Source organism: Barbus barbus, assembly GCF_936440315.1.
Source record: "Barbus barbus genome assembly, chromosome: 31".
Classification (NCBI taxonomy): domain Eukaryota; kingdom Metazoa; phylum Chordata; class Actinopteri; order Cypriniformes; family Cyprinidae; genus Barbus; species Barbus barbus.
In genome coordinates, this window is record NC_136759.1 from 21,438,822 (window position 1) to 21,455,690 (window position 16,869).

Consider the following 16,869-nt stretch of genomic DNA (forward strand, 5'->3'; position numbering starts at 1 on the left):
TGACTGCATGCGGATGTCATATGGCAGTAATATTTAGAACACACACACACACACATATATATAAATGAATGCTCAAGACAGTATTCACTGAATATTTGGTTGCTAGAGGAAATGCATTCTAAAAGCTTTTTCAGTGACATTAATTTATTAAAGGATTTTTCCAAAGCTTATGATTCAAAAGATTAGAAAAATGGTTCGAGTGATGCTCCACTAATGGCATTATAGGTCATCGAAAGAAATGAAGCACCGGCAGTAAAACCATACTGAATTGTTTAACTTATAACCTGCAATATGTTTTAAATGTATACAAATTTCAAACCTGTCTTGTGTTTAAACTAGATGTATATTCTTTCTGAATAAAGTGTGAAAGATGCTTTTCCATGCAAAACGTCCACAAATGTAAATGGTCTGGTTGGTTTTTAGGCTGTTGCTAGGGTGATCTGGTTGGTTGCTAGTGGGTAACATACCAGTCTCTATAGCTGTATTTGCATCCAATTGAAGAATTGGACCAAAATGCATCTTAATCCTAGATGTAAATCGGGCCTAGAAATTTATTCTGTAAAAATAATGTTTATCCACCTCAAAAGAGCATATTTTTATTATTGTGCATTTTGAAAATTGTATTTGCACCCTGGTCTTTCCAGACAGCATTTTAAATCCAATATCCCACAGTTTGCATGTAGGCAGAAACCCTATTTATGATATTCTGGACTGAATATCCTTTGTTTTTCCATTTTATCGTCCTGCAGACCAAAATCGCAAGTCTGATCGTTTCTCAATGATGTGCATGATTTAAGATATAATTTACGTAACACAAATGGTGTGGCCTAGAGTATGATTTCTGGGATACAGTTCATACATGCATGGGGCCAGATTTACTAACAGCTTGCGCCAGCGCAAACCGTCTTTTAAAATAAACCGTCTTTTGGCGTTAAAATACTACTGTCAGCCAGGACTCACTAAAGACGTGCAATGAAGAATTAGCACTGGAAAGGCTTGGACACAGTTATTTTTGTGCCTGACTTCATTGAATATGCATTTGTAGGAGTTTCTCTTTCAGGCACAAAATTTATGGGAAAAATTGTGGTCAAATTACTGGTATTTACACCATTACTTAATGCCCAAAAAAGCATGTCTTAAAGCAGACGTTAATTTGCGCTGCTCTTGGTAGATTGCGCTGGTCATTATGGAAATGATCTGGCTGTGTCTGTGTTCTTCAGTGTGCGCATTGTTAGTAAATCACCCGCAGAATTTTCTCTTCCCTTTGGAGCTTTTATGGAATTGCGCTCTAGCGCTAATTTGCCCTGTTTAGTAAATCTGGCCCTTGGTTTGTAAATTGTATGAAAGCAATGTTGTAAATGGTTTCAAATCAACAAAGCTGTTCTGTTTCTCAGCGAAACGATGAGTGGTATCAACAGAGAAATGAAATGACTGCCTGCTCCAGCTGAGTTGTTTACCACTGTATTTAGTGAACTGTGGGAAGTAATGAGTCTGCGCTTCTTATATTAACACACCACCCCGTAATTGGCTAATTATAGCGGTTGTTTTCCGGTTCTCCTCCTCCTCCAGATCCCAACGCACTGATGCAGCCCGGCCCCGATCACGCGCTCATCGGCGGAGTGGTGGCTGTGGTGGTCTTCATCACCCTGTGCTTCATCATCGTCCTGGGCCGATATCTTGCCAGGCACAAAGGTACGGCTTCCCTCCCCTCTCTCCTCTCGCCCCCTCACCTATAGTGTGCAAAATGCTTCAACATGTCCACTGTTGTACCTTATGTGTCTATGTGACCTATGTGGGACTGTGTGGACAGGGACATACTTAACCAATGAGGCCAAAGGAGCAGAGGACGCCCCTGATGCAGACACTGCCATCATCAATGCGGAGGGGAACCACGCACATGCAGAGGAAAAGAAAGAGTACTTCATTTAGCACCTCTGTTTTTCTGTTCAGTATTTTCACGGCAACACTGCGAGCCAGCGGAGGAGGCGTTATAGTCCCTCACAGCACTAGTCTGGTCTGGCTTTTCTGTCTGTTTGTCTCCTCGACTCCAGTTGGAGTCCTTTCGCCAACCTCTTTAAGGCCAAATTCGACACGCCACCTGCTGCAAAAATAATGTTGCCTTTGGGTAAACCAATCATAATCGACCAAAAAAAAAAAAAAACCCAAAAAAATACTTCGAAAAAAAAAAAAAAAAAAAATCAGTTGAGTTTGTAACTGTAACACCAGGTCCATTTAGGCCAAAAAACCCTATCCCACCTTTCCAAAATAACCCCCGTTTGATTTGCCAAGTGCCAAAATATACAGACATGTGCTTGTCATGTTTGTTGCTGTGTTTATTTAATTTCCCAGTGAATACTGATTTCTCAACCACCCTCACTGTGCCTGTTATATACCTTTTTACAGATATTACCAGGGAGCGGCAAGAAATGTGGTTCATCTCAAGTCGGAAAACCTTGGCTTTGCCAATAATTACGCTTTAAGACAAGAATACGTGAGATGTATAATGTAAATATCATGTACTGTCTTTGTTTTTGTGTGCGTGTCTGTTGTTTTCCATTGTGAAAGTGGGTGTTATTTTTATTTATTTATTTTTTTGAAGTACACCCTGTAATAAAGAATGTGCCCAAGAGATACGGACAATTATGTAACGCACGGTCACCTGGAACAAGCCGGCAGATTGAAAATGGCAGGAACTCGATGAAGCACAAATGAGAATTGGTGTGTAACCATTAGAAGCGAGATTATTTTCTATTTCCTTCATACCTGTCTGTATATTCTTGCACTGTTAATACCCCCCCCCATCCCACAAGCATTTATTTCAACCCTGAAAATGTATCAAACGTAAGCACAAAGTCATTGTAAAATGTCATTGGTTTAGACAGTCTCAGGATGAAAAGAAGAGTCTAATTGAATTTGTCTTTTTTTCACTGGAGTGAATGAATTTTTGTTCTCACTTTGTGTATTGATCTAAACGGCCCTTTGTTCGACGTTTGAATGGAAGTTCGGCATTGTTTCCTTCCGATTCGCTGACCGACCCTTGTTAATATTGGTGTATATTACTTTGCTACAGTGATTATTGGTGGAATATTGTTAAACTATAGGATCCCATATATAAATATATGAGAAAACAAATGTCAAAATATCTATTTCAAGTGTCGCATACTTTTAGTTCATATTAGTGAAGAAAATATTTGTTTGTAGTTTGTTTTGTCCCAACCCAGGGAATGTATATAATGTGTATACTTCAGCATTTAGTAAGCTGTTTATTTAATTGAATTGGAATTCTTTATTGCTCTGTTTTATGCTACATGCGTACGACTCCATTTTAGCCTCTCAATACTAAGTACGTCCCGATGGATACTTGTCATTAATACTAATTTATTGGGTAAATCTGATGGACGAACACAATACATTACTATTAGTGCTTTTTCTAGGCTTGTGAACAGATAGGATCGTTTGTTCATGAGAAGGTCAGAACAACAATCACCATTATTGCCTTTGTGTTTGCAACAGAACATACGAGCACACATTGAAGCTCTGGAGAAGCGTAATCTTCAATGTACGTTTTTATGAAACATGTTTCAAGTGTTCATACTTTATTTCATTCTTTATAACATCAACTAGAGCGAAGACATTTTTCTAAGAACTTTTGATTTGCTTTGTTTTTTGCTGTATGGGAAAATGTGTGAGGTTGCTTTTACATTAAATATCCGACTTTTTCAAACTATGCCTCTGTAAAAAAAAAAAAAAAAAAACTCAGAGTACTGAGTAAAATATGCACAAACTCAGATTTGTGTTTTCTTCTTCATGGACACATGTTGTCTGTCTAAACATTATACTATATATATATATATATATATATATATACACTGCCCTCCCAAAGTTTGGAAACACCCCTGGCAAAGTGTGTTTTGGACGATATCAGCATAAATCCTTATCATTTTTTGGTGCACATACATTAAAGTAACTTGACATTATCATTGAAGACCAGCAATAAAACATAATAATGGCAATATATACATGTCAAAGTCAGACATGCCCCTTTGCCAGCTGTGATGCCTGGTTACTGGTTTAAACTTGGCCCAAGTTTATAAAAGAGTTTTGGGTCAGCACACCTTAACACTGTAGCTTCAACAATTGATTGCCAATTCAAAGTCAATGTTTGAATAAACTGACAGATTATGCAGAGCTGTAATGGCTGCTAATGGTGGATATGTAAGTTTTTTACTGTTTATGTAATAAAATATGTTTCCGTAGTTTGTGTTGTCCCTTATCAGTGCAAAATTATCACAAATTAAAAAGGATTCATGCAAATATTCTCCAAAACCCCACTTTTCTAGGGCGTTTCCAAATTTTTGGAGGGCAGTATATATATATACACACACACACACGTATTATTGTTAATTATACATTAAAAATTATTATTATTATTCATTCAAACATAACAAAAAAATACAAAAATAAAACATTTTCTTTATAGATTATTTGTCTAATTTTTGCATTATAGTATTTAGGTGCTTAATATATGATTAAATCAGATCCTTGAGTTGCAATAAAGGAATATTATTTTTTTACACATGCTTGGGATTATACTATGAATTTCATGGCTACATGCTGCCCCCAAGAGCCGAACGCTCTCAGTGCACGAGTATGTGGATGTTCTTCTTCTCTCCAGGCTTTGTTTATTGTCTCCAACTTTAAGTGGCTTTCTGCTGAAACTTTCAAATCCTGTGCTTCTTTCCACTGTACCACCATGGTGACATCTTTACGTAATCCATAGTGCGAGTTGGCAGAGAAATTACAGGGAAGGATTTGAGGAGATCAAAAAATTGGGAAGGAGCAATGCAGTGTGTTCAGCCTTCAGACGCTAGACTGAGGCTTAACAGAATAACCGACACAAAACCATTACATTTCTCTGCGCTCACAAAGATGGTGTGCTGTGTGTTTAAATGTTAGTTAATGCTAGTGGGTCAACTTCAGTTGATGGAATTAACCATTAAAAATAGATAGACTTTACAGCACAACAATGGAAAGTTTAAAGTTATCATAATTCTTTCTAATTCAAATTATTTTCAGCAAACTAAAATTAATATTTTTGATATTAACAACTGAACACAATAAAACCACACTGATATACATTCAGACAAGAATCTAACTATATAATGAAGGTATATTTTAATTGAAAGAATAATTTTTATATACATGTCAGATTGGGGCAAGTTGTCACACTTTTACTGGTTTTATTTAGTTCTTAAGCTTATTTGTCACAATATTTTGGGCCAAAACAATGGAGTTTTTAACATGTTGCCAACAATGCATTAATATCACCTGTACATTAATACAGCCTAGAACCTATAATATGATATTTAATGGCAGGTTTTGAGTGTAGCAACATGGTCTGCACAGCATGTGTTTAATGAGCTATATATTTTCCCCTGGACAATATTGGTTAAATATTCAATATCTTTCCATTGGAATGTACTAATTCATAAAACACACCCACCCTGAGAAATATTCACTGCAGTAAAAAGTGTAATGGAAGTGGTCTTTAAGAGAAGCAGTCTATCAGCGGAAGTTTAAAATCAGCTCGTAAGTGTATTTACTTGTCTCAGTGTTTAGCGCATTTGCCGTTGCTAGGAAACGCTTATTTTGTTTACTGGGATGAGAGTTGCTGAAATCGCGTTTGGTCTCGTACTGTATCGTGTATCTTGTCAGTGTGTGCACTTGCTTGGCCATTTGTAGTTGATAAACAGGAAAGTGGGTCCAGCTGAATTGAAATGATCATTTGTTGGATTGGTATAATAAAGGTTATTATACCGCGGCAGCGGTCGCGGCAGTCGTCGTGTGAAGCCCTCCTAGTGTGAAGACCAAAGAGTGTAAAGACCATCGACTCTACCGTGCGACTCCACCGGGCAGGGACACCGGCAAGGGATAGTAGTAGCTTTTTATTTAATTTTTTCATTGATATGTTTATTATTGAAATGTTGTTGTTATATGCATGTGTTAATTTTATTTAATTTCTTTATTTTCTTAAATATGTGGGTAGATAGTATTTATAGAGTTGTAACTTTTTAGTTTTAGTTACTTTTTCTTATTTGTAAGTCGCTTTGGACAAAAGCGTCTGCTAAATGACAAAAGTAAAAAAAGTAAGTAAAGTAAAAAAAAAAAAAATGTGACAACTAGCCCCGGTCTCCCATGTGCTATATATCTCATCTTTTATTGTGAGAGTTTTACTAATTCATCTCAAGCTTGTTGAAACCTGCCATCTGTGTAAAATCCCAAAAGACTTAATTATTAGGATTGATATTTTCCCAGAGCAGTTAACATGGAATATTTTTTTTGGCCCGCTTCCAGTTTGCTGTTCAGCTGTGGTTCGAGTTTTCAAAGCAGCAGCGAGGCAAAAAATCTCCAAGTGGGTGGATCTTTGTGAAACAGGGTGTATTTCTATTCTGTGCCTCCAATCAATGTTCCTTACAATTCAAATATGTCACTGTGGGTTTTTGAATTAACAAATAATCCCAATTTAGGTGAGAACATCAAACTTGAAAAGATACATTTTATTATGAAATCTATGTTTCTGAAAATACTAAAACTCAAAATCTCAAAGACATAATGATACAAAAAAGGACCCGAAATGCTGAATCTTTACAGAATCTGTTCATTTACAAGAACCATCTGAAAGAATCAATTAATCAGGCTTTCCAAAACTCCATACTCCATAGAAGAACTGTTTAAAACAAACTGATTCACTAGAGTGAACCTGACTGTCCAAAGCTTCATACTGTGAGATGTGAGAGAGGACAAATTACGAGGAATCAAATCACTAGATTGAATCAAACTTCCCAAAGCTACATATAAGAGAAGGACCGTTTAAAACAAGTTGATTCGCTAATGAAATTAATCTGATTTTCCAAAGCTACATACTATGAGAGAGGTTAGTTTAGGACAAACCGATTCACTAATCAAACTTTCCAAAGCTACAATACAAAGGAGAGAAAGAGAACCCTTTAAAATGAACCGAATCACTAGAATGAATCTGACTTTTGAAAGCTACATCCAACACAAAAGAGTGGTTCATTTAGGATGAATCTATTCACTAGAATGAATCAAACTCTTTAAAGTTACATACGAGAGAGGTCTGTTTAGGGCAAACTGATTCACTAGAATGAATCAGACTTTTCCAAAGCTACATACAGTATGAAAGAGAAGTTCATTTTGGATGAACTGATTCATTCACAAGAATGAATCAAAATTTCCAAACCCAGAAGGACTATTTAAGATGAACTGATTCACTAGGATGCATTTGACTTTTCAAAGCTACATACTGTTTGAAAGAGAGGTCCATTTAGGATGAACTGATTCAGAATAAACCAAACTTACCAAAACTACATATGAGAGACAGGTATATTTACAATAAACTGATTCATTAGAATGAATCAGAATTTCCAAAGCTACGTATGAGAGAGAGAGAGAGAGAGAGAGAGAGAGAGAGAGAGGTATGTTTAGAACGAACCGATTCACTAGAATGAATCAGAATTTCCAACACTGTAAAAAATTAAAAGCTGAGGAAATTTAAAAGTTTAAGGCAACTAGCTTCAAGACATTTTTGAGTTTTCTCAACTTATTGTATTCAGTTCAGTCTAACAAAAAGTTGAGAAAACTCAAAAATTTCCTACAAGAACAAGTTGAGAAAACTCAAAAATCTCCTGAAGCTGGTTGCCTTAAACTTTTAAGTTTTCTTAACTTTTGATTTTTACAGTGAACATATGAGAGAGAGTTACATTTAAGATGAATCAATTCACTAGAATCAGATTTTCTTGTTTACCAATTCACTAGAATGATTTGATTTGAATCATATGATTATTATTTTATTTTTTATTGTAAAAATACACATTACAAACTATATATACAGTATCCTATATGTACAAAATGTCTGTGTTGTGGTTATGTTATTTTCATTACACACCATCGGCATATTCTGTCAGCTTTTATTGAGAAGACCGGTCATCAATGGCCCTTTATGCCACTGTTTCAAAGCAACACAACTATTCAGAGAAAAATAATTTTATAACAAACCCAACAACAGCCTGTTATCCAGCACCCCTAAATTAGCATTTGATTTCTCATTGCATTGTATCAATACACTGCTGTGGTTTTGTTCAGTCATCTATGATTATAATCACATGATGTACAGTGGATTATCCAGCCTGTCATTGTATGGCATGTCGGCTACGCCGCTGGAATATTTCTAGGTGTACACCTCATTAAAGACCTTTGAGAGGAAAACAAAACTAAATAAGTAATTTGGAGATCTTTAGTATGCATGCGGACATAAACAAATGAGATCACCTTGAAAGGACAATTAATAAGAGAGCTAAGAATCTGCCAGGCCGCACAGAGTAATTACAACTTAAAAGATAAATGATTGAGTTTTTAATGGTGTTCTGAATCGAGTTAGTTTTAACAAAACAAGGAACAATCGATACACTCGCAGAAGACCACAAATGTACCCAATTGGCAGTGTTTAGCTTAATGACGGACGCTGAAATTACAATGACAACTGGCACGGCGACCTTGAGCAGACAGATGGACCAACAGAAAATGGGTTTTTCTACTGATTAAAACCAGTATTCCCTAGACACAGAAGATTATTTAAATTCGGTGTGGAAGGCAAACCAAACACAACTTTTATTTTAATATAGAGCTTTAAAATATGTTTACTGACTGTGGTGCTCAAGATGGAGATTTACCTTCCTGCAGGGAATAAGACAGATTTTTAAGGTTTAGTTCTGTTGTATTTTGTACACAGCATGCTAGAAATTCAGATGTTTGTGGTGCAGTAGCATAGCTATGGCCCAGGCCCACCCACTTTTATCTGTGGCCCACCCAATGAGAAGTTGGTAATTTTCCAAAATTATCTACCCTAAAAGATAATAATAAACATCTTATTTCACCGTAACTTTATATATTTATTAAAAATATTAAACGCTTGTTTTCATGGTCAATTACAGGCCGTTTCTCAGTTCCCCTTCAATTCAGTCGCTCTATATTGCTTTGGAAAATAGCTTTTCCTCGAATTCTACTGAAGTCTTATTGATTCAAGCCAGTGAAACTGGCCAATGGTGTTCAAGCGCGCAAAATATGAGCAGGAATCCTACTCTATATAGGGCAGTGCTTGTCTGACGCATTGTTTCTCACTCTCCAGTCAGGTGCATCCACCCTCCTGTCTTCTGTGGATGGAGCTGACCAAGTGGGGTATGTCAAACTCCCCCCCGTGGAAGAAGCCATCACTGCCCATCTCTGTCCTTCAGATGCGGCGAACTGGAGAGTGAGAAACAATGCGTCTCTCCCCTCTAAACCTTGCCGCACCACTGCAAACCTCGCCGGCAAGGCTTTCTCCGCGGCGGGCCAAGCAGCTTCAGCACTGCACGTGATGGCGATACTCCAGGTTTATCAGGCCAAGTTGCTTAAGTCTCTGGATGAGGACGGGCCGGACCCTGAAGTGTTCAAAGAGCTCCGACGCGCTAACAGATCTGCCCCTCAGAGCGACGAAGGTGACAGCTCGAGCAATCGGCCGCAATATAATCTTGTGGTGCTAGATCGTCACCTGTGGCTTACTCTGACCGAGTTGAAGGACTCAGAGAAAACGGCCCTTCTGGACGCTCCCGTGAATCCCTCAGGTCTCTTCAGCGCGGCGGTGGAGATGTTCATGAAGCACTTCGTTGAAGCGCAGAAGCAGTCGAAGGCCATTAGCCACTTCCTGCCAAAGCGCGCCGGTGCGAAACCTCCTGCACGTTCCCACTCCCGTGCGTGAAGACCGCACGCCTCTTCTGCTGCTCTTCGGCGCGAACATAAGCCGGCGGTGAGGTCAAGACAACCATGGCCGAAGCGTCATTAGGGCTTGGAGGGCCAGAGAGGGCTTGCTGACAGAAACGGTGGGCCACCGGCACCGGAATCAAAACCACGTTCCTGATGCTGTCTCTCGGAGGAGGAAAGCTGCAGCTAGCACCGAAGACGAGCCACTGAAGAAGTCCGCTTGCTCCGCTGTGTGTGCTCACCACGCCCCCCTGCCTGTTGTGGGTGGCGAAAGCAATTGTCATGGTTGTGTTTTGACTGTTCCACTATGCAGTGCAATAAAGTCGAAAAAAATACAAAACTCACCTCAATATCAGGACAATTTTCCTCCTCTCACTCCCCTCTCCCCCATCACTCACTCTCACACTCGTGTGGTATTAAACTCCCCGCCCCCCCAACAGTGAGTTATCCCTCACAGTGTGCAGTCCGTCTCGCCCGCTGTCACAGTTCACAGAAGCATGGCAGGCACTGCCAGGGGTATGAGAGTGGATTATGAAATCAATAAAGAATGGCTACACGCTTCAGTTCTTCCGCAGACCGCCCTGTTTCAACGGTGTGTTAATGTCCACTGTACGGGAGCGGAATGCCTCAGTCCTATAAGAGGAGATACACAATCTTCTCGCAAAGCGCGCTGTGGAGGCAGTACCACTCACAGACCGCGAGAGCGGCTTCTACAGTCGTTATTTTCTGGTGCCAAAGAAAGACGTCGGACTCTGCCCAACCTTGGACCTGAGACCGCTGAATCGAGCGCTTTCAAAGTTGCTTTCATGGTTTATCTCCATGGATTTAAAGGATGCTTATTTTTCACATTCAGGTAGCCCCCCGCCACAGGCGCTTCCTGAGATTTGCATTTGAGGGGATAGCGTACCAATTCAAGGTCCTGCCCTTCGGTTTATCCCTGGCCCCTCGCACGTTTATGAAATGCATGGACGTTGCTCTCTCTCCTCTGAAGCAGAGCGGAATGCACATCCTGAACTATCTCGACGACTGGCTAGTCTTAGCCCAATCAGAGAGCGCGCTGCTCAGCTACAAACTCAGACTCCTCGCTCATATTCAGAGCTTAGGGCGGACTGTAAATATGCAAAAGAGCATGCTGGTACCAATCAATATGCGAGCGTGTCTGTAGGAGGAGCGCTCACAAAAACTGATCAGCTCTCTCGCAGTCTTCAAACTAGGGCGTTCTTCCCTGCTAAAATGCTTTCTGAGGACGCTCGGCCAGATGGCTGCTGCCTCGATAGTGTGCAATCTAGGGCTGCTACATATGCGACCACTTCAGCTCTGGCTAAAGAGCCGGGTGCCACAGAACGCATGGTGCACAGGCACCTTGCGCATCAAAGTGACGCGCAACTGTTTGCATACGCTGACCCCTTGGCACATTATGACTCTGTATCGCCGGGGTGTTCGTATTGGCCAAGTGATCAGGAGAAAGAATGTTACGACAGATGCATCGAGCATGGGCTGGGGAGCCGTATGCGATGGCAGACCAGCCTTCGGGACATGGTCAGAAATGGAGAAGTCATGGCACATAAACTGTCTGGAGCTCCGTGCTGTACACCTAGCGCTCGAGTGCTTTCTCCCAGACATTCTTCACCGTCACGTTCTCATCAGGACGGACAGCATGACAGTGGTAGCGTTTATAAATCACCAAGGCGGTGTGAACTCGCGACCACTGCTGCGGCTGGCGAGAGACCTCCTTCTGTGGGCAGATTGACACCTTCTCTCCATCCGGGCAGTACATGTCCCCGGACGCCTGAACTATGGTGCGGACTTACTGTCGAGGGGCGGAGTAATCCACGGGGAGTGGAGATTACACCTCTGACAGTCAAAATTATTTGGAGTGTATTCGGCAGGGCGGAGGTGGATCTCTTTGCATCAGCGGAAAACACTCACTGCCCGCTGTTTTATTCACTGACACACTCTCCCCTGGGAGTGGATGCACTAGCTCACAGCTGGCCGAAAGTATGCAAGTATGCCTTTCCTCCAGTGAAACTTCTGCCTCGCGTGCTTAGCAAAATCAGAGAGGAAAAGGAATCTGTTCTGTTAGTGGCACCGAAATGGCCCAATCTGCCGTGGTTCCCAGAATTGGTGGAGATGCTGGTAGCTCCACCGTGGACTATCCCAGTGAAGAGAGACCTCCTCTCTCAAGCACAAGGAACGATATGGCACCCAAATCCAGAGTCATGGAGCCTTCATGTCTGGCCGCTCGACGGAGTTTGCCAGTAATAAATGCACTTCCTCAGCGCATGTTGAGGCTAGGGCCTCAGAGATAGTGATACTCAAACTGCGGACTCGCGTCCTCCTGGGCAAATGGCATGTCTATTCAGGACATTTGTATGGTGGCAGGCTGGTCGTCACCCAGCACTTTCGCGAAGTTTTATAACCTAGATGTGTCATCGCTTGCCTCGCATGTGCTGTCAGTGCTAGCAGCGCACGCGCCTACTCAGCCTCAGCTATGATCTGAGATGTGTATCAGTGGTTTCGACTAGGTCGTATACAGTGGTGTAGTGGTGCCTGGAGAAGTGGGTATACTCCCCCATCCCCCAGGGAAACGCCAACTAAACCTGTTGCCTTGACCTGCCCGTACATGCTACTATACCAGGGTCTGCAACAGGGTTTGAAATGAACCTTTTCACTCACCAGACAATTTGGCTAATACATTTTTAAGTTATCGGCCATTCACAACGTCTACTAGCCAAAAAACAACAACAACATATATAAAGGGCAGTTTTTTTCTTAACCTTAAGTGTCATCAACCTTTGTTTCATAACATTTTTTTTAATTTTATTAATAATTTCCAGTTAATATAAGACATTAATCAAATTAAATCAGCCTCAACAAAAATTGATCATTCCACTGCAGAAAAAATGGAAGCAGCAGAAGTCAGTGGCATTTATTTGCATTTACACAGACAGTTTAATGACACTGAAATGTATCATGAATGCTTTTTCCAAAATTACAACTGCATAAATAATGCTATGTGTTTTAAAATTAGCTTTTTAATATACAAATATGAAATGTTGGGGAAAATACAGTAGGCTACTTTTAAATATGAAAGTAAACCGCCAGTAGGTGGCAGCAAGTGCCTGTCTTAATGAGTGAGTCATTGCGTTATTTATTCAAACAATTTGATCAGACGACTAATTCATTCAAGAATGAAGCAAGCACCTTTATGAATGGGTTATTGAATCAATGACTCAAATGACTAATTCAGTAAGGTGTGTTGCTCTGAGATGTGCGATTGTTCTGCTGTGATCTTTGTTTGGAACAATTTTTTTGTTAGGCTAACCAAATCGAGCAGAAATGGTCAACATTGACAATGGCCTATTGTGTCTAAATTATAGAGCATTTAACATTAACTACTCGTTTGAACTATTGCATAAAATAAATGCCAAATTTGCAATTGTACTGGTCTTCAGTGGGGGGGGGGGGCATTAACTGGGCATCATATGCTATACATATTTAAAAAACTGCCTTTTACCGCAGTATGTTTCATCTTTGTGCAGTTATGTTAATTTGTTTTGATTTCTCAGCGATATTCTCTCATACCGACTGCACGAGCGTCGATCACCTGACGCGTTGTGTTAGGCTACTTTCAATAGATTTTCTCTGTATTAGAGCTGTTTTGAACTTACTGTTTGAACGCATTCGTTTACTGGATCCTTGAATTAAACGTTTACAGGAGATCACAGTTTAAGAAGTTTCAGTTTATCACAGTTTAAGAAATAAAATAAATCATTAATTATTATTTTACCACTCTGCGTGCATCCCCCGACATGCTCTCGCGCGTGAACAGGCAGCATTTCTGTCTCTGTCGGCATTCTCTCGGGCGCGGGCGCAAGCGTATTTCAAAGGAAACCGGTGCCACGGTCCTGACCGTCTTTACTGGGTGTTTTTAGGATATATTAGCATTTATTCACATGCGATTGGATTAGCTATTCATGTGGTGGACTGTCATGATTTTGGCTAATGCAGGACACTACTGAATGTTGCGCATCAGAAGGTATTTAGAAGTGGGTATACGGAAAGCCGACTGATAAAGAAGTGGGTATACGCCGTATACCTGCGTATACCCTCCACTACACCACTGGTCGTATACACCCTGTATTGACGCACCACCAATTCAATGCTGTCCCTAAGTTTATCACAATGTTCTGATATAGTTCACCACGTCTTTTAGGACTTGATCATCAACTTTTTGTTGTATTAACTGAATACAATAATTTGAGTAAACTCAAAAATGTCTTGAAGCTAGTTGCCTTAAACTTTTAAGTTTTCTCAACTTTTGATTTTTTACAGTGTTCCATGGTGGAAATAAAAAACAATTGCAAGATGTAACAGAATTCTGAGGGCAAAAAAAGTCACAAATTCAAGTTGTAAACTCATAATTACAAGGAAAAGTCAGAATTCTGAGTTATATCTCGGAGTTCAGACTTTTTCTCAGAATTCTGAGCTTACAAAAAAGTATGAATTGTGAAAAAGTAGCCATTCATTTTGACTTTTACTCTCTCAGTTGTACTTTTTTCGAACAATTATGAGTTTATATCTCATAGTTCTACAGCTACATTTGCAAGAAAAACATGAGGAAACAAGCTATATACAATTCTGACTTCTCTTTGAAATGTAACTTTATATCTCAAAGTTCTGACTTTATATCTTATAGTTCTGGCCTTTTTTCTCAGAACTGCATGAAAAGAGTATGAATTGTGAAATTAAAAAGTCCTGATTACCTTTTGTATTTTTTACTCCATGACGAACACAAGTTTCCATAGTCTATAGTTCAAGTAATATGACAGTGGCAGTTTTTTAATCCACAATTATTATTTAACATAGACAGATTTTTCTTCTTTTGAACAGATTTCTTCTTTTTCTGATGATTTCATCTCCTCCCTGTAAACAACAAACAATAAAACATAACCAAATATGTGTAAGTTGTCTATTATGTCATATGTAAACTTTGGAAGGATGTGGAAGATGACTAACCTGGACTCTAGTACCACTTGTTGATGCCAAAAAGTCTTGCCCTGTCAGTGGCAGAGAGAAAGGTCGAAGCATCGCTGCATATGGTCTTCCCATTCTGGTCAGCTTTTGGCACTGCTGGAATGCCCGGGACGGACGGTAAAGGGTCTCCGGTGCCGTTTCTTCTGGCCACAGAATTCACTGCATTTCCAATGTCAGGAAATACAACTTTTTTCTGTCTTCCCTTCATGCGCCTGGATGGAGGCCTCGTGTTAGAAGATGGGCCAGGCAAGGAGGGTATACACTGAGGTAACTGGGTTTGGGAAGGGCTCTCAAAAGCAGGAGCAATGCTTGGCCTTGTCGGCTTCTTGCTTTTTCGGCTTGGGAAACAATTTGATCAACTTTATTTAGTCAACTAAAGGTGTGTCAGAAAACTCATAACGTGTGACATGAATGAATAAAAGTAATAAACATGACTACTTTGTTCTTTTACTCTTAATGTTTTTACAATACACAACATATCGACCTCGTTTAAAATGACTAAATGAGTATACTGAAAAACTTCTAGATAAATAGGCTATAAAAATATAAACAGACGGAAAATATATGCTTAATCCATTAAGAGGTAATAAATCTCCTGGTGCTACTCCTTACCTTTTCATTGCGTTCAAAAACAGTTAAAATGATCTGAACAACTTCACTCACAGATTAACTTCACTCACTGCTCTCAACAGATTCCACTGAATCGTCTCAGAACTATGGCGTCATAATGCGTCAGTTCTCTCATGTTCCACCTGGCTTTTTCTTCTGAATATTTATGGTCATGTTATAATATGAACATGCTTTATGTATATTTGTTGAAATTTGATGTTATTGTTTGAAAATATATATATTTATGTTCCACCTGGCTGTAGGTGCTCCGTATATGAGTTCAAGCAACACAACAGTAAAGCGGACGATCACACAGGCCTCGTTTTTTGCATACATTTTCCCCATGTTTTTCTATGTAAGCACGCGCTAGACAGACGCGCGAGACGCACGGCGTTCTAAAAAAGCGGAGCTCAGGTTTGAAGTTGTGCTTGCTTCCTTCCTTCTTGTGTGAACGCGTTATGAATAATACATGATTACTCTGACCTCTTGTGGCGAAATTACTCAATTGCTGACAAATGTTTTACGTTTTTAATCACTTTGGGTATAGTTTTCAAATGTGGCTTAAGTGCTAAAGTATAGGCTATAGACACACCCACACCTCTTTCATATAAATTCACCCCCTCCATAATGCACTTATTAATTCAATTTGCTTTTTTTTCTTTGTTCATTTGAATGTATTTTTTATTTAAATCCACCTGCTCTTTATGGGTGTTTAACAGTTTGGCACCGATACAGCTGTGTTTTTTGTTTAGTGATGAACTGCTGTTCTTCAGAAAAATCCTTCAGGTCCCACAAATTCTTTGGTTTTCCAGCATTTTTGTGTATTTAACAATGACTGTATGATTTTGAGATCCATCTTTTCACACTGAGGACAACCGAGGGACTCATTTGCAACTATTACAGAAAGTTCAAACGCTCACTGATGCTCCAGAAGGAAAAGCCATGCATTAAGAGCCGGGGCGTGAAAACTTTTAGAATTTGAAGATCAAGGTAAATTTAACTTAATTTGTCTTCTGGAAAACATCCAAGTATCGTCTGTAGCTTCTGAAGGGCAGTACTAAATGAAAGAAATATGATATTTAGGCAAAACAAGAAAAATGTACTAATCTTCATTCTGTTCAAAAGTTTTCACGCCCCGGCTCTTAATGCATGGCTTTTCCTTCTGGAGCATCAGTGAGCGTTTGAATCTAATGTAATAGTTGCAAATGAGTCCCTCAGTTGTCCTCAGTGTGAAAAGATGGATCGCAAAATCATACAGTTATTGTTAGAAAGGGTTCAAATGCTGGAAAACCAAAGAATTTGTGGGACCTGAAGGATTTTTCTGAAGAACAGCAGGCAGTTTAACTGTTCAGGACAAACAAGGGACTCATGAACAACTATCACTAAACAAAAAGCACAGCTGTGGAT

General features: G+C 39.8%; 1 protein-coding gene and 1 long non-coding RNA gene across 2 annotated transcripts in view; one reads left to right on the top strand and one right to left on the bottom strand.

Moving 5' to 3' along the window:
- Positions 1-3,730, top strand: part of LOC306851477 (cell adhesion molecule 2-like) — a 232,849-nt gene extending 229,119 nt beyond the window's left edge. Inside the window, exons 9-10 of the mRNA XM_079387741.1 lie at positions 1,570-1,692; positions 1,811-3,730. Of these exons, the coding sequence (XP_079243867.1) occupies positions 1,570-1,692; positions 1,811-1,929 (242 nt within the window). The 3' untranslated portion in view covers positions 1,930-3,730. The remainder of the gene's footprint in view (positions 1-1,569; positions 1,693-1,810) is intronic.
- A 10,866-nt stretch (positions 3,731-14,596) lies between these two features.
- LOC306851885 lies at positions 14,597-15,922 on the bottom strand. Its single transcript, XR_013782541.1, has 3 exons — positions 15,466-15,922; positions 14,836-15,191; positions 14,597-14,742 (listed from the first exon to the last, which is right to left on the bottom strand). It is a non-coding gene; the product is annotated as an uncharacterized lncRNA (long non-coding RNA).
- Positions 15,923-16,869: the final 947 nt, after the last annotated feature.